This window comes from Triturus cristatus, chromosome 7 (assembly GCF_964204655.1).
Source record: "Triturus cristatus chromosome 7, aTriCri1.1, whole genome shotgun sequence".
NCBI classification, from domain to species: Eukaryota; Metazoa; Chordata; class Amphibia; order Caudata; family Salamandridae; genus Triturus; species Triturus cristatus.
In genome coordinates, this window is record NC_140590.1 from 1,827,713,423 (window position 1) to 1,827,728,693 (window position 15,271).

At 48.8% G+C, this 15,271-nt stretch overlaps 1 protein-coding gene across 1 annotated transcript; it reads left to right on the plus strand.

Moving 5' to 3' along the window:
• The first annotated feature begins 13,961 nt into the window (after positions 1–13,961).
• LOC146813312 (olfactory receptor 8U9-like) lies at positions 13,962–14,894 on the plus strand. Its single transcript, XM_085615377.1, has one exon. The coding sequence runs from the start codon at positions 13,962–13,964 to the stop codon at positions 14,892–14,894; it is 933 nt and encodes a 310-aa protein (XP_085471503.1).
• The last annotated feature ends 377 nt before the right edge of the window (positions 14,895–15,271 follow it).

Sequence of the window (15,271 nt, forward strand, 5' to 3'; positions counted from 1 at the left end):
AAACATGGCTATCAGATAGCACCGACTCGGATATCGTTACGGCCCTTCCCCCAGGGTATCTTTGCCAAGCCTTACACAGACCCAAAGGGAGGGGAGGGGGGGTAGCTATAATCTTCAGGGAACAATTCACTTGTAGAACTTCCAACGCTCATATTGAGGATTGTGAGAGCTGTTAATTCTCCATCCAAACATCCCCAGCTCACTCCCTGTCAGGGCTACTGATCTACCGCCCCCCAGGTGCTCCTGGTGACTTCATTAATGCTGTCATCGAATCAGTGTCACAGCTAGCTTCGTCCACCTCCAACTTCCTTATGCTAGGTGACCTAAACCTCCACTTCATGGACCCTACGGACCGGTTAGCCTCTGACCTTCGGCAAGACCTAACATCTCTAAATATCCGACTGGTCAACAACGAGCCTACCCATGAGAAGGGACACTTGTTGGATCCCATTCTCACTAATATAGCAACCATCACCACCAGACCTCCCGTGACCCTTCCATGGACAGACCATTTTTTGGTCCCCATTTCATGGGAAATTTCCACCACGAACCCTCTAACCTCTAAAATTCAGGTTAACGACCGACGGTGGCGCAAACTCGCACCTGAGGAATGGGCCGCCGCCCTTACAGACTCCATCCCCGAGCCTTCAACCGACCCTGCCATGGCTGACAAACAGTTTAATGAGTGGATCACCTCCTCCCTAGATACACTTCTCCCAAAAACTGCGATCCTTAAACATCCTAAAAGACTATCCTCTGCTCTCTGGTACACCCCAGAGCTCAAAGCTCTGCGTCAAGAGTGCAAGAGAACGGAACGCTCTTGGAGAAGATATAAATCGGAAATTAACAAAGACATCTATACCACCTCTCTTTTTACCTATAAAACCGCTATCCGAAAAACCAAAAGCATTTTCTTCCAGGGTAGAATAGAGAAAGCTGGATGCTCCAGTAAGGTATCCTATGCCATCCTTAAAGAGCTTTTGAAAACCCCAGAACCGGGACCGAGACACCCCACTGATCCTAAAGCTGACCAGGAGAAATGCCAACAATTGGCTAATTTCTTCCATGACAAAATTCAAACAATTCTTGTTTCAATTCCCTCTGCGAATCCGTGTGAAGAAATTGACCCCTCGTACCCTCCATCATCTATCTGTCTCTCTTCCTGGGGCCAAGTTACCACTGAAGAAGTAGGAAACACGCTCAAATCCATGAAGAGCGGATCCCCCAGGGACCCCGCCCCACTCTGGATCCTTAAGGAGGTAGCCCACACGATCATTCCCCCTTTGACCCATTTGATCAATGCCTCACTCCAACAGGGAGTCGTACCCCCGAGCTGGAAGACGGCGGTCGTAAAAGCCCTATTAAAGAAACCATCCCTCGACCCCGAAAACCTGGCTAATTACAGGCCCATCTCCCTACTCCCAGGAGTCAGCAAGATCGCTGAAAAATTGGTCAATAGGAAACTCTCGCAGTTTCTTGAGGTCAATAATAAACTAAAAAGTTCCCAGACGGGCTTTTGACCAGGACAGGGCACTGACATCGCCCTCCTGGCAGCGGTTGAGGAGGCCAGAACACTATTGGACGGGGGAGGATCAGTGGCAGTGATCCTCCTCGACCTAAGTGCGGCATTCGATACCGTTAACCACCAACTCCTTATCAAAAGACTTAAAAGAGTTGGTGTGGAAGGCTCGGCTTTATCCTGGCTTTCATCCTTTCTAGCTCAACGGACCTACCAGATCTGGGAGAAGAACGCCTGCTCCTCCGAAATGCCCCTCCAATGTGGTGTGCCTCAGGGCTCCTCCCTGAGCCCCACATTATTTAATATCTATATGTCCACATTGGAGGAGGTTATCACCCCATTCGGAGTGAGCGTCGTCAGCTATGCTGACGACACACAATTAGTGGTGTCTTTGTCCCACCCCAGACAACAATCAGCAGACCTATTTAACTGCCTTACGCAGGTCCATTGTTGGATGAATAAGTCAGCTCTAAAACTAAACGGGACAAAAACTGAAGTCCTGCTCCTCGGCCCGAAAGGTCTCTCACTCTCCCCTAATATCTGGCCAGCCTGCTTGGGCCCCCCCCCCCGACCCAAAAGAAGAGGTTAAAAGTCTGGGGGTGTGGATCGACACTGACCTCTCTTTTACAGTACAGGCAAAGAAAGTAGCCGGGACCTGTTTCGGGCTCCTGAAATCCCTGAGGAAAGTCCTGCCCCTCCTACCCTTCAACTCCCAAAAATTGCTAATTCAAGGCCTTATACTATCGAGGCTTGACTACAGCAATGTGATTTATCTGGGCGCTCCTGAAGCGACCCTCAACAAGCTTCAGAGAATCCAGAATACCGCAGCCCGGATTATCACAAATACCCCTGTCAGGACTTCCGCTAAACCTGCTCTAAAACTCCTCCATTGGCTTCCCATAAGGGAGCGAGTCAAATTCAAGGCTTTATGCCTAGCCCACAAACTACTGCAAAATCAAGGCCCCCCAGTTCTTAGTAAACTCATCACTCCCTATAAAGCCACAAGATCCCTCCGGTCGGACACAGAAAATTTCATCACTACCCCCAGATTCAAGAAAGCCCGAACAGGAGGAAGACGCTTCTCAGTTCAAACCGCACGTCTTTGGAACTCGCTCCCTCGCGACCTGCGACTCGAACCACAATATCTTCGCTTTAGGAAGCAGCTAAAGACTCATCTTTTTCCCCAATGACTCACGCCTTCCCTTACACTGATTCTTTGTCCCCTCCCCCCCTCTTCACCTCTTGTTTGCTCCTGGCCCTCTGAACTGAAGAGTTAGGGTTTTCAGCGCTGGGATACCTCAGGGTGACTATGCGCTCTACAAAAATAAATAATAATAATAATAATAAGTCTCTTTACTTTTAATTATTTTACATGCAAGATATGATTTAAAAGGAGGGCGGGCGGGAGGCGGGTGGCACGTAGTGGGGCTACGCGAAGCACGCAAGTGTGCGTAGATTTGAGCACACTACGTGCTGCTTCACGTAGCCCCACTACGCCCACTACGCCCAACCTTAATTGAGACCTCTGTAGTCCACGCAAAACCTAATCTCTCTCTTACCATCTTGGGTGTGAGGTTTTGGCACAAGAACTACAGGACTAGCCCAAGGGCTCTCTGAAGGTTTAATGACTCCCAGCTCCAACATTTTTTGTACCTCAACTTTTATGCAGTCCCTGACATGGTCAGGTTGCCTTTAGATTTTACTCTTCACAGGCAGACTGTCACCAGTGTCCACCTCATGGGTGCACCAGTTTGTCTGACTTGGGGTCAGTGAGAACATATGTCTATAGGCCTGTAGAACCTGTCTGCAGTCCTGTTGCTGATGATCAGTGAGGCTGCCTGAAAAGACCACACCATCCACTGAACCATCATCAGGGTTCTGAGTCAGCAGGTCTGGGAGAGGGTCACTCTCTTCCTCCTGCCCCTCATCTGTAGCCATGAGTAAGCCCATGTCTGCCCTGTCAACATATGCATTTAACCTGTTGACATGAAGCACCCTGTGGGGGCTTCTGGGAGTCCCAAGGTCCACCAAGTAGGTGACTTCTCCCTTCTGTCCAACAATAGTGTGGGGTCCAGACCATTTGTCCTGGAGGGCTGCTGGGGCCACTGGCTCCAACACCCACACTTTCTGTCCTGGCTGGTACACAGTCAGCACAGCCTTTTGGTCATGCCAAGCTTTTTGGAGTTCTGGGCTTGCCTCAAAGTTTTTAGAAGCCTTCTTCATATACTCTGCCATCCTGGAGCGAAGGCCAAGTACATAATCCACTATATCCAGTTTGGGTTGTCTGAGAGGTCTCTCCCATCCTTCCCTTACTAGACACAGGGGTCCTCTTACAGGATGCCCAAACAAAAGCTCAAAAGGGCTGTAGCCAACCCCCTTTTGTGGGACCTCTCTGTAAGCAAACAGAAGGCAGGGTAAAAGGATGTCCCATCTTCGCCTAAGCTTGTCTGGTAAACCTTGTATCATCCCTTTTAGGGTCTTGTTGAACCTTTCCACAAGCCCATTGCATTGTGGGTGATAGGGTGTAGTGAATTTGTAGTTGACACCACACTCCTTCCACATTGCAGTCAAATATCCTGACATGAAGTTGGCACCTCTGTCAGAGACAACCTCCTTTGGGAACCCCACTCTGGAGAACACTCCAAGTAGGGCCCTTGCCACAACAGGAGATGTTGTGGTCCTCAGGGGTATAGCTTCTGGGTACCTGGTGGCATGGTCCACTATCACCAGTATGAATCGGTGCCCAGATGCTGTTTGGGGGTCCATTGGTCCAACAATGTCTATCCCCACTCTCTCAAAGGGGACCCCCACCACAGGTAGTGGTATTAGGGGGGCCTTTGTGGGGCCACCTGATTTGCCACTTGCTTGGCAGGTGACACAGGAGCGACAAAACTCCTTGGAATCTTCTGACATGTGAGGCCAGTGAAAGTGAGGTACAAGTCTGTCCCAAGTCTTGTTCTGGCCTAAGTGTCCTGCAAGGGGAATATCATGGGCCAAGGTAAGAAGGAAGCCTCTGAAACTCAATGGTATGACCAACCTCCTGGAAGCACCAGGCTTGGGGTCTCTAGCCTCTGAGTACAGCGGCCCTTCATCCCAATACACTTTATGGGTACCTTGAGCATTCCCTGCAGCCTCAGCAGCAGCCTGCTGTCTGAGGGGTTCAAGAGAGGGGCAGTCTAATTGTGCCTGCCTCAGATCTGCCCTTGAAGGTCCCCCTGTCCCAAGAAACTCAACCTGATCAGGTTCCAGTTCTTCTAGGACAGTTCCTCCAGGACTCTCAGAATCATCCTCCTGTGAGGGCTGATCCTCCACCTGAGGCAGGGGGGAAGGCACAGCCTTAACCCTACTGCTCTTTCTCTTGGGTTGTGTCTGGTCCATTGTCCCAGGATCCAGCACTTGTTCAGTGTTGCACTTTTTGGCCTGTGACCTAGTCACAGCAAGGACATGTGCATCTATTCACAGCATTTCTGCATGGGTCCTATACTCCACTTCAGCCCAAACTGAAGTTTCACGGTCATTTCCCAACAGACACTCTACAGGAAGGTCTGAACTCACCACAACTTTCTTGAGGACAGTTACCCCTCCTCACACTATGGGAGGTAGTGGCATTGCTAGCGTTGGTCACTAGGTAATTCTCACCTAGCATGATCTGTCCAGGGTCCACAAAGGCAGGTGTCACCATTGTGACACTAGCCCCTGTGTCCCTGTAGGCCTGAGCCATTCTATGGTTGATTAAAGGAGTCTGTCTGTACTTGCCCAGGTTACTGGGACCCACAGTAGAGGACAAGGCTATGTCCCCATCACAGATCAGAACAGCCTGAGTTGGTATCCTGACTAGGCCAGGATCCACCTCAGTTACCAGGGTTAACCCTATTACACCCTTTTGCTGGGAACCACCACTTACAGCTGGACTAGGGGGTTCAGTTGCCTTAGGGGCAATGGTGGTTGGGGGCTTGTCCTTTTTGGTGCACTCACTAAACCAATGGGAATTTGACTTACAATAGTTACACCAAGGTTTCTTTTGGCCATCTTTCTTTTTATCCTTTTTGGGACCACCCTCCCCCTGAGCCTTTTGGGGGCCTGGTGAAGACTTTTGGTCTTTTGTTTTCTGCTCATTACCCTTCTGGTCTGCATTTTTCTGATCACCGCCCTGGTTCAGGGATTTCTGCTTAACTCTTGTCCTGACCCATCTATCTGCCTTCTTTCCCAATTCTTGGGGAGAAGTCAGCTCAGAGTCAATCAAGTGTTGATGCAGCAGCTGGTTTTGACAGTTGTTAAGGATTTGCTCTCTCATGATCAAATTATACAACCCTGTATAGTCCTTAACCCCACTACCCAATAACCAGCCTTCCAAAGCCTTAGTGGCACAATCAACAAAGTCAGTCTAGTCCTGAGTCTGTATCTTCTGGGTATCCCTGAACAACAACCTGTATTGTTCAGTGGTTAGGCCAAACCCATCAATCAGAGCACTTTTGAGGACAGTGTAATTATTAGCATCCTCATCACTAACTGTGAGGAGCTTGTCTCTACCTTTCTCAGAGAAGGAGAGCCACAAGATAGTTGCCCACTGACTCTGGGGTACCTGCTGTACTCTGCAGGCCCTCTCCAAAGCAATTATCCATTTGTGGATGTCATCCCCACACTTGTAGGGAGGGACAATCGTGCTCAGGTTTCTATTATCATAGGCCCTGTCTCTATCCTTAGGGATAATGCTGCCACCAGTGGGTTCTAACCCACTTAACTTTTGCTCTCTGGCTAGAGCAAGTTTCTCCTTGGCAAGGGCAAGTTCTTCCCTTTCAATCCTCAGATTGACTACCCTCATTCTGGCCTTATGCTCTCTTCTCTGGGGAGAAGTCATTCCCCTATGAGAAGAGGCATTGGAGCTATTAGAGATATGGGAGTGGATAGATTCCCTAGAAGGGGATCTTCCTCTCCTCTCTCTTTGGTTAAGTCCACCTGGGGGTCTGAATGGGAGGACCCCATTCTGACTCCCATGTAGGCTTAAGTTAGCCTGGCTAAGTCTCCCCACTAAGACCTAGCTGTCTTCCTCATCTTCTGAAGTCCCTTCTGACTCATCTGTGCGGTGAGGGGAGTCTCCTGTAGAGGGTAGACCCTCTTTTGTACCTAAGGTACCATCCTGGGAGGCTTTCTGAGCATCATACTCTTCTAAGATCTCCACTAGATAAATGAGGGTAGGGTTGGAACCCTGTTTTAACTTTCTGGAGGTACACAATTGTCTCATCTCCTGAAAAGTTAGGGTATCATATCTAGAGGGTATCCTTCTAGGATTTACCTCTCCTGAGAGAGAATCATCTTGACCTCCTCTCAGAGACATGATCTAGTGAGAGTGTGGTGTGTGCACCTACCTACACTAGTTGTATCTACTAAAACCTCTCTAGTAGTTGTAGTCACGGTGTGCTAGGCCCTTCAACCTACAACAACTAAGTTCAGTAGAACTTAAGTATGCTAAGATTTTGTTTTATATGTACCTTACAGTACCTTTTGTGATCTTTCAATTTGATATCTCAAGATTATAACGGTATCACAACAGCAAGCTCAGATCCCAACCGCTGCTCACCAATGTGAGAAGTCGGCCTGATATATGATGTCACTAGTTCTAGTGTACTCCCTGTATCAGTCCAAACAACCCTTATGGTGATTGGTTGTAAAGTCAACCTTATAGACCAGCTATCCTAGTGGTAGCATGGACAAGAGCAGTCTTAGGCTAAACTCTGTATGGCATGTGAAGCCAGCTGTTATACCATTACAATCCCTTGAATGCCAAATGAAAGGACACCACAACAGGTATATATAAAAGTAGAATGTATTTATTCTAGCATATACCCTCATCACTCTTTATAAGTTCAGAGGTCTAAGTACAAACAATCTCTTAAATAGCATACATTAAGTTACACAGGAAAAATACAGTTAGGCCCAGGGGCCACGCAAACCATATACTAAGAAAGTGGTATAAATACCACGTCACAAATAGGGAGTAGGCCTAGGGCCTAGGGAATCGCTGGGGCTACACTACCCTACCAAGAGTTCGGAAGTGGGAGGCCCACGGGAGGCGTGTGCAGTGTGGAAACACACACGCGCGTTACATTAAAGTCAATGGGAATGTAGCAGTTAGAAATAAGAAGAATAAGGACACTTCCGAAGTAACTAGGAGGAAGCAACTCAAGACTTAGACACTTGGATAGTCAATATCCACTGGAGCACCGAAGTACTCGCGATACCTCACCCACGGAAGACGGGTGCATATGTGTGAAGATGTGTCGGGTGTCGTCGCTGGATCCTATGGATGCCTGAAGAAAAGATGCTGGCAGGCGGCCAGGAGGAAGATGTCCGGTGGATCCAATGGTGGATCTGGAAGGAAGGACACCGGAAGGTCGAGTGGACAAAGTCTGGGTCACTAGCCAGTGACCGTGTGGAACCAGGAAGGAACCAGGCGATGTCGTGCAGGACACAAATGATATCTTGAAGCATGTCTCTACAGCCACGTGGACCAGGTGATGTCGAGGACGACCAGAACCAGGATACGAGCTGTCCCACAAAGGATCTTGCTGATGGCGGAGTCGACGTCCCGATTGGAGTCAACAAGCCTTGGTAAAGGCAACCCACGCAGAAATCGAGATTCACTTCAGGAGCAGACCAGGGAGGTCTGAGGTGCTTCTTTTTCACAGGGAAGCAGGGGCCAGTCTGAGGGAACCAAACCAGTGGTGGAAAGTCAAAGGTTCGTCGTCACAGAGGCTACTAGCCAACGGGCCAGCAACCGGACAGACGCGTCGAGCAGGAAAATGCAGAAGTCCCCACGCAGAACTCGTGGAGTGTGGAGGGCTGATCTTTGGTGCAGATGGTGCTCGTGGTTGGGGCTTCTCAATACCCAGAGCACAACTATAAGGACATGGTTCCGAAAGCTGCAGACAGGCTCAGCTCATGCTAGAGCACCATCTCACATGTTACCAAGCACTCTGCCTTCAGGATTGTTAAGGCCTGCCATAGGAGTGGCTCACAGGTTACCCATGTGTCTATATATAAGGCAGGTATAGGGATACTATACCCAAGCGAGGTGTGATTACTCGACCTTGCCCCAGCTGAGTGATCAGCAAGTTGTGTCATAATGGAAGGCAAGCCAGGGGTGGCATAATACATGCTACAGCCCCTGGTAGGCCTAGGGTACACCTATGCCCTGGGTACCTAAGGTACACTTGTACAGGGGCCAATAAGGTGATCCTTACCAATTGGGTTATGTACCTAAAGTACATAGTATGAATTTAGAGAGAGAACAGCTGGGCTGTGGGTCTGATTAGCAGGCCCACCGCCACATCTAATTCGAAAACCAGTGAAGCAAAAGCAAAAAGTGGGGGTGACCATAGAAAGCAGACCCTTCTCCTTGTGGAGAAGTGTGGCTCAATGATTGGAGCGGCAGACCCTGATGCAGAGGTCTAGCCCGGGACCAGGGTTCAATTCCCCGCCTCGGCGGGCCTTGGGCTCAAAAAATTCCACGGACCTGATAATTCTCGCCTCGGTGCCAATCCAATCATGGAGTCCCACTCTGCAACTCTGGGCAATAGCTTGCTTAATCTCCACAACGGCCCACACAACGCTAAGGATGCATGGCCTCCACCTTGGGGGTGCCCAGGAGTGGACGCCTCACAGGGAAAGCCAGGATGGGTTCCACAGCGGTATTCGTACAAGCGCCGAGAGGCCTCCGGGTAGTCGTGCGCTATACAAGTATCCATACATTTACATTTACATTACCCTACTCTCCTACAGCGGGTCCTTGGTGAGGGAGAGGATGAGCTGAGTGTCGTTGGCGTAGGAGATGATGTTGAGGTTGTGGTGGCGGGCCACTTGTGCAAGGGGGGCCATGTAGATGTTGAACAACGTAGGGCTAAGGGAGGCGCCCTGAGGGGACGCCGCAGATGATGTCGCTGGCTTTGGATCTGAAGGGTGGGAGTCGGACGCTTTGGGATCTGCCGGAGAGGAAGGATGAGGTCCAGTCGAGGGCCTTCTCCTGGATACCGGCTTCTTGGAGGCGTGTTTTTAGAGTGCGATGGCAGACTGTGTCGAATGCAGCTGAGAGGTCTAGGAGGATGAGGGCTGATGTTTTGCCGTTGTCTAATTGGTGCCTGATGTCGTCTGTGGCGGCGATGAGGGCAGTCTTGGTGCTGTGGTTTCATCTGAATCCGGATTGGGACGGGTCCAGTATGTTGTTGTCTTCGAGGTGGTGGGTCAGTTGAATGTTGACGATTTTCTCGATGACCTTCGCCGGGAACGGGAGTAGGGAGATGGGCCGGAAGTTCTTGAGGTCCTTGTGGTCCGCCTTGGGCTTCTTGAGGAGGGCGTTGATTTCGGCGTGCTTCCAGCTTTCCGGGAATGTCGCTGTTTCGAAGGAGATGTTGATGACCTTCCGTAGTTGGGGGGCGATGGCTGCGTCTGCCTTGTTGAATATGTGGTGTGGGCACGGGTCTGTCGGAGATCCTGAGTGGATGGAGTTCATGACCTTGCGTGTCTCGTCGTCGCTGACGTTGGACCAGGAGGTAAGGCGGTTGGCGTTGTTGGTGCTCGTAGGAGGGGTGGGGTCTGGCGTGGTCGGGTCGGTCGTGGTGTTGAAACTGTCGTGGATGTCAGCGATCTTGCGGTGGAAGAAGATGGCCAGTGAGTCGCACAGTTCCTGTGAGGGCGGGATGTCGTTGGTGTTGGCGCTGGGGTTGGATAGTTCTTTAACGATGCGGAAGAGCTCTTTGCTGTCGTGTGCGTTGTTATCCAGGTGGTCTTTGAAGGAGGACCTCTTGGCTGATCTGATGAGGTGGTGGTGTCTGCGGGTGGCGTCCTTGTGGGCTGCGTGGTTGTCTGGTGTGCGTTCGTGGAGCCATTTCTTCTCCAGTTTCCGGCATGCGCGTTTGGAGGCCAGGAGCTCGTCGGTGAACCAGGTGGCTCTCTTGCTGGCGTTGCTGTTGGGGGGTTTCTTCAGTGGGGCGAGGGTGTTGGCACAGTCGTCGATCCACTGTCTGAGGTTGCGGGCTGCGGCGTCTGGGTTGGTGGGGTCAGTGGGAGGGTTCTGGGAGAGGGTGGTGAGCAGCTGGTCTGCGGTGACTTTGCTCCAGCCGCGGCGAGGCAGCTGTTGGGTGAGGTGGTGCATGGTTGGTTTTTTGAAGATGAAGTGAATGCAGTGGTGGTCGGTCCAATGGGGTTCGGTGGTGTGGTTGAAGGTGACATGGGTGCTTGTGGAGAAGACGGCGTCCAGCGTGTAGCCGGCGGCATGGGTGGGTGCAGTGACGAGTTGTCTGAGGCCGAGGTTGGCGAGGTTGCCGATCAGCGTGGTGGAGTTGGCGTCGTTGTTGTTCTCGAGGTGGAAGTTCAGGTCCCCAAGGAGGATGTACTCCATGGAGGCGAGTGCGTGGGTGCTGGCGAGGTCGGCAATGGAGTCGCTGAACTGGGTCCGGGGTCCAGGGGGTCTGTAGACAGGCGTTCCTCTGAGGGTGGTGTTGGGGTCGGTGTGGATCCGGAAGTGCAGGTGTTTGGCGGCATGGAGGGTGTCGTCTACGTGGGTGGTGACCTTGAGGGTGGACTTGTGGACGATGGCAATACCTCCTCCGATGCCGTTGGCGTGGTCCCTGCGGGAGATCTTGTAGCCGTCTTGGATGGCAATGGCGATGTCTGGAGCAGAGGAGTCGTTCCATCACATCTCGGTCAGGAAGGATATGCCCGGGGCAGTGGCGTCGAGCAGGTCCCAGAGCTCGATGGCGTGACTGCGTGCGGAGCGGGTGTTGAGGAGTATGCAGCGGAGGTGGTTGGGTCTGGTCGTTGATGGTTTGCTGGTTCTGTCACAGGTGAAGCTGCAGCTGCGGCAGGAGAAGGGTCCGTGGGTGTATTTCGGGGTGGCCTTGTTGCAGGGGCTCTTTCACTTTTGGGCCACGCGTCCATGTTTTTTTTTTTTGTTGCTAATCACAGGAGCAGTTTATATGCAAACCCTGTGCTTGGATTCACTTCACTAGAGCACACACTGCATTCCCCCACAAACAGTGCTGCTGTTGACACACCTTACTAAGCACTAAGAAGAGCCCCAACCCATCCCCTCCCTGCTCCATTAAGGAGCCCTGCCCCTCCCTTTGTTGGCCTAGCTCTGCTTTCACTTCTGCTCTTTTCTTAATTGCCTGTTTCCTGAAAAAGGAATTGTGAGGGATGGAAGTGTATTACATCCAAGTATTTTAATCGGACAGTTGCCTTTATCTGCTCACATTAGCATACTTTAATTTTTCAAACGTTTCACGAAGTTACGTTGTCCAATTTAAAAGGACGTTTCATGCAGTATACTTCTACAATTGTATAGGTTTTTAGAGAGAGGTGTTAAGTGACTGCGAAAGCCCCTGCCATTAGACCTCCCCCCAACCCTACCACCCGCCCGCCCCCACCTCTTTGCCACAGCCTCACGCCCCTTGGACACCCTTCCAACTCATGCAAATGACAATGCCTTTTATTTTTGTTTTCGTTATTAAAACATAGATACAAAAACAAAACTAAAAGCCATTGCCATTTACAATAACAATAGCTCAAACTTGCGTAAATGCGAGACCTATTGCATTGCAAATGCTTGTTTTAAGTGTTACTAGGTTTTGTTAGCAAAGATGATATTTAAGGTGTGGCCCGTGATGTGTGTGAGTTTTTTAATGAGCTGCTGTAGGATGTGAGTGTCTAATCAAATGTGGATAGTTGTGGGGTGTGGCATATTAGGTTTGTCAAACCTTATGCTGAGGTCACCAGGGATGCATGGGTTTGAGTATTTTGTAAGAAGGTTTGAGATTGTGGCTAGCGATGTATCTGGAAATGTAGCATTACTAGATAATGGTCTGTGGAGAAGGATAAAGTAACATATTTCCTATGGGGTTCTATTTTAAGTCCTAACCTCCATTATTTTTTATGGGAGGGTGTTGCAGCCATGTATAGTGCTGGAGCTACTATTGTTTTCCATGTTATTGGTGACTTACACTGAATGCCAAAATATAGTTACCTTACTCAAAAGTGTAAACTTACTCAGAAGCATAAGTCACATTTGTGAATCAGTCCCCTTGTTTATTAAATTTGTCTGAGTAGGGAGGGGGACTCCACTACCAATCATGCTGGTTTGTTTTAAAAATAGAAAACAGAATATCTGAAGGGATGTATGACGTTACAACGCATACATTTACATCGCGGTACATTACTTCGCGGTTTTGACAACGCAAGTCGTTACAACGACTTGCGTTGGAGGGCGCTGGACTTAGGAGTAGTAAAATTTACTATTCCAACTCCAGTCTACATACAGTAGGGAAGGTGTTGGATAGTAAATTATACTATTCCTTTTCCTAGAGCGCCATCTAGCGCAAGTCGTTGTAACGACTTGCGTTGTAAAAACCGCGATGTAATGGCATCGCGATTTAATCCCCGCGTTGTAAACGATGTTTCCCATCTGAAGTCTTGTTTTAAGTTTAAATTATGCTGTGTTGGTCGCAATTTACGTTGTCAACTCGAGTGTCTCTGTGAGTGACGGGTAAGTTACTTGTGTATGTACAGAGGGAGCTCAGACTTCTCTGCCTATATAGGCAAATACTGCTGAATTAAAAACCTGGTGATATAGATTAATATATTCATCAAAAATCAATACATGCAGGATTCATGCCGGATTTTCAGGAAGCCCACATAATTTAACTTGATTAATCTAATTGGAATGCAATTACATAGCTAGTGTCTGCCCTGAAAATCTGACATGGGTCTGGTCATTCTGGATTTTCATTGGACTCCGTAAATATATATAGAAAAATCTGTGAAGTGGTCCTTGAATTTTGATTGATAGGCGCACTTAAAAGAAATATTTTCAAACATACGTTGCCTGAAAATTCAATCATTCTGTGCTGCACAAGCTAACATTTTGTCTTCATTGCTTGTTTACGAATTAATGAATAAGGCCATTTTCTCTTGCTGTTTAGCCTGAAGGCAGATATTATCAGTGGAGGAGCTGAAGAAAGGTGACGGTCCAGTGCACTGAAGACCTAGGTTTGGATATAAGCACCTCTTCTACGTCACAGACACAGACACAGTCTTGCACTTCTGTAGACCCTGAGAGCTAATATTCATCTCACGACTCTGGAGAATCTAAGTTCTTTCTGTGAACACAGTTCTGGAGAAATTTGAATGCTAAAGTGCACATCAAGCTGTTTCACAACATCTCTGCAGGCTTTGCAATGAATTTACATACTGTACATTCAGCTGCAGAGTGATTAAAAACAAGAGGCTTTGCAGAAACCGCTTTGGAAGATTGAAATCCGGCCTTCCTGCACACCTAGAGAAGTTCACTTCCCGTCCATTGCTGCACACAACTAGTCCAACATTACATTCTTACACAATACATGGGAAGCTCCCCACGAATGGAAAGCTTGCCAGCTTTCTGTGGACCAGAATGAAGAGGGAAAACGCTACATCTACCACAGAATTCATTATTGTTGGTTTTTCTGACCTCCCTCAGTTGAAAGTTCCTCTTTTTGTTGCATTTCTGTTTGTTTATCTCATCATTATCTCGGGGAATCTTTCCATAGCTGTGATCATATACTCTGATTCCCATCTGCACACGCCCATGTATTTTTTCCTGGTGAACTTGTCCTTGGTAGACATCATTTACACCTCCACTGTCTTCCCCAAAATGCTGGCCACCTTCTTTGCGGAGGCGCCACGGGTCTCCTTCGCTGCGTGCCTGATGCAGTTGTACCTCTTCATCGCTATGGTGTGTACAGAGACCGTACTTCTCACTGCCATGGCTTATGATCGCTATGTTGCCATTTGCAATCCTTTACGTTACATGTCCATCATGACTAAAACTCTGTGCCTTCGGCTGGCGGCCGGATCCTGGATCTTCAGCCTGGTGGAGCCAATCCCACACACGGTCCTAACATCTGCACTCTCGTTTTGTGAGTCACGTCAAGTCAACCACATCTTCTGCGACATCACAGCGCTGATGAAGCTCTCCTGCAGCAGCACCCATGCCATAGAGACATTGACCTTCATCTGTGGGGCTTTAGTTGGACTTTTCTCTTTTGTTCTTATCCTCACCTCTTATTTCAACATCCTCTCATCCATCCTGAAGATTCATTCCATCGAGGGGAGAGACAAGGCCTTCTCCACCTGCGGGTCGCACCTCACCGTGGTGATGTTATTCTACGGCTTTCTCTTGGTCATGTACCTGCGTCCACCTTCAGCCTATTCACTGACACACAACAAAATCTTATCTCTTGTGTACATTGGTATGGTTCCTTTGTGTAATCCTATTATTTACAGCCTGAAGAACCAAGAATTGAAAAACACTCTGAGAAAAGTAAAAAGGATAAAGAGACAATAAGATGTGATTAGGATCCTACATCTAAAATCAGAAAGAATGTATGTGGAGTGGAGAATCATTTTACCAATCGAATCAATGGAAATTTCTGTCAATTCTGCACAGTTAAAGACATCCTAGGTAAATACAGGGAGGGACAGTTAGGTAATGTGGTAATGTGGTAATGTGGGGAGACAACCTGGTAACTCTCAGAGACATTGTTGTATGTTTTCCTGTAAAAGGGGTATTTGGACAAAATGTTGGAAACACAAGTATCATGGGACAGAATATTGTGTCAAAAAATCAAGGACAAGAATATTGTATGGGTCATTTTCTATGGGTAAGTACAGTTTTACTATATATAACTCCACATATATGTACCTTGACAATACATGTATCTT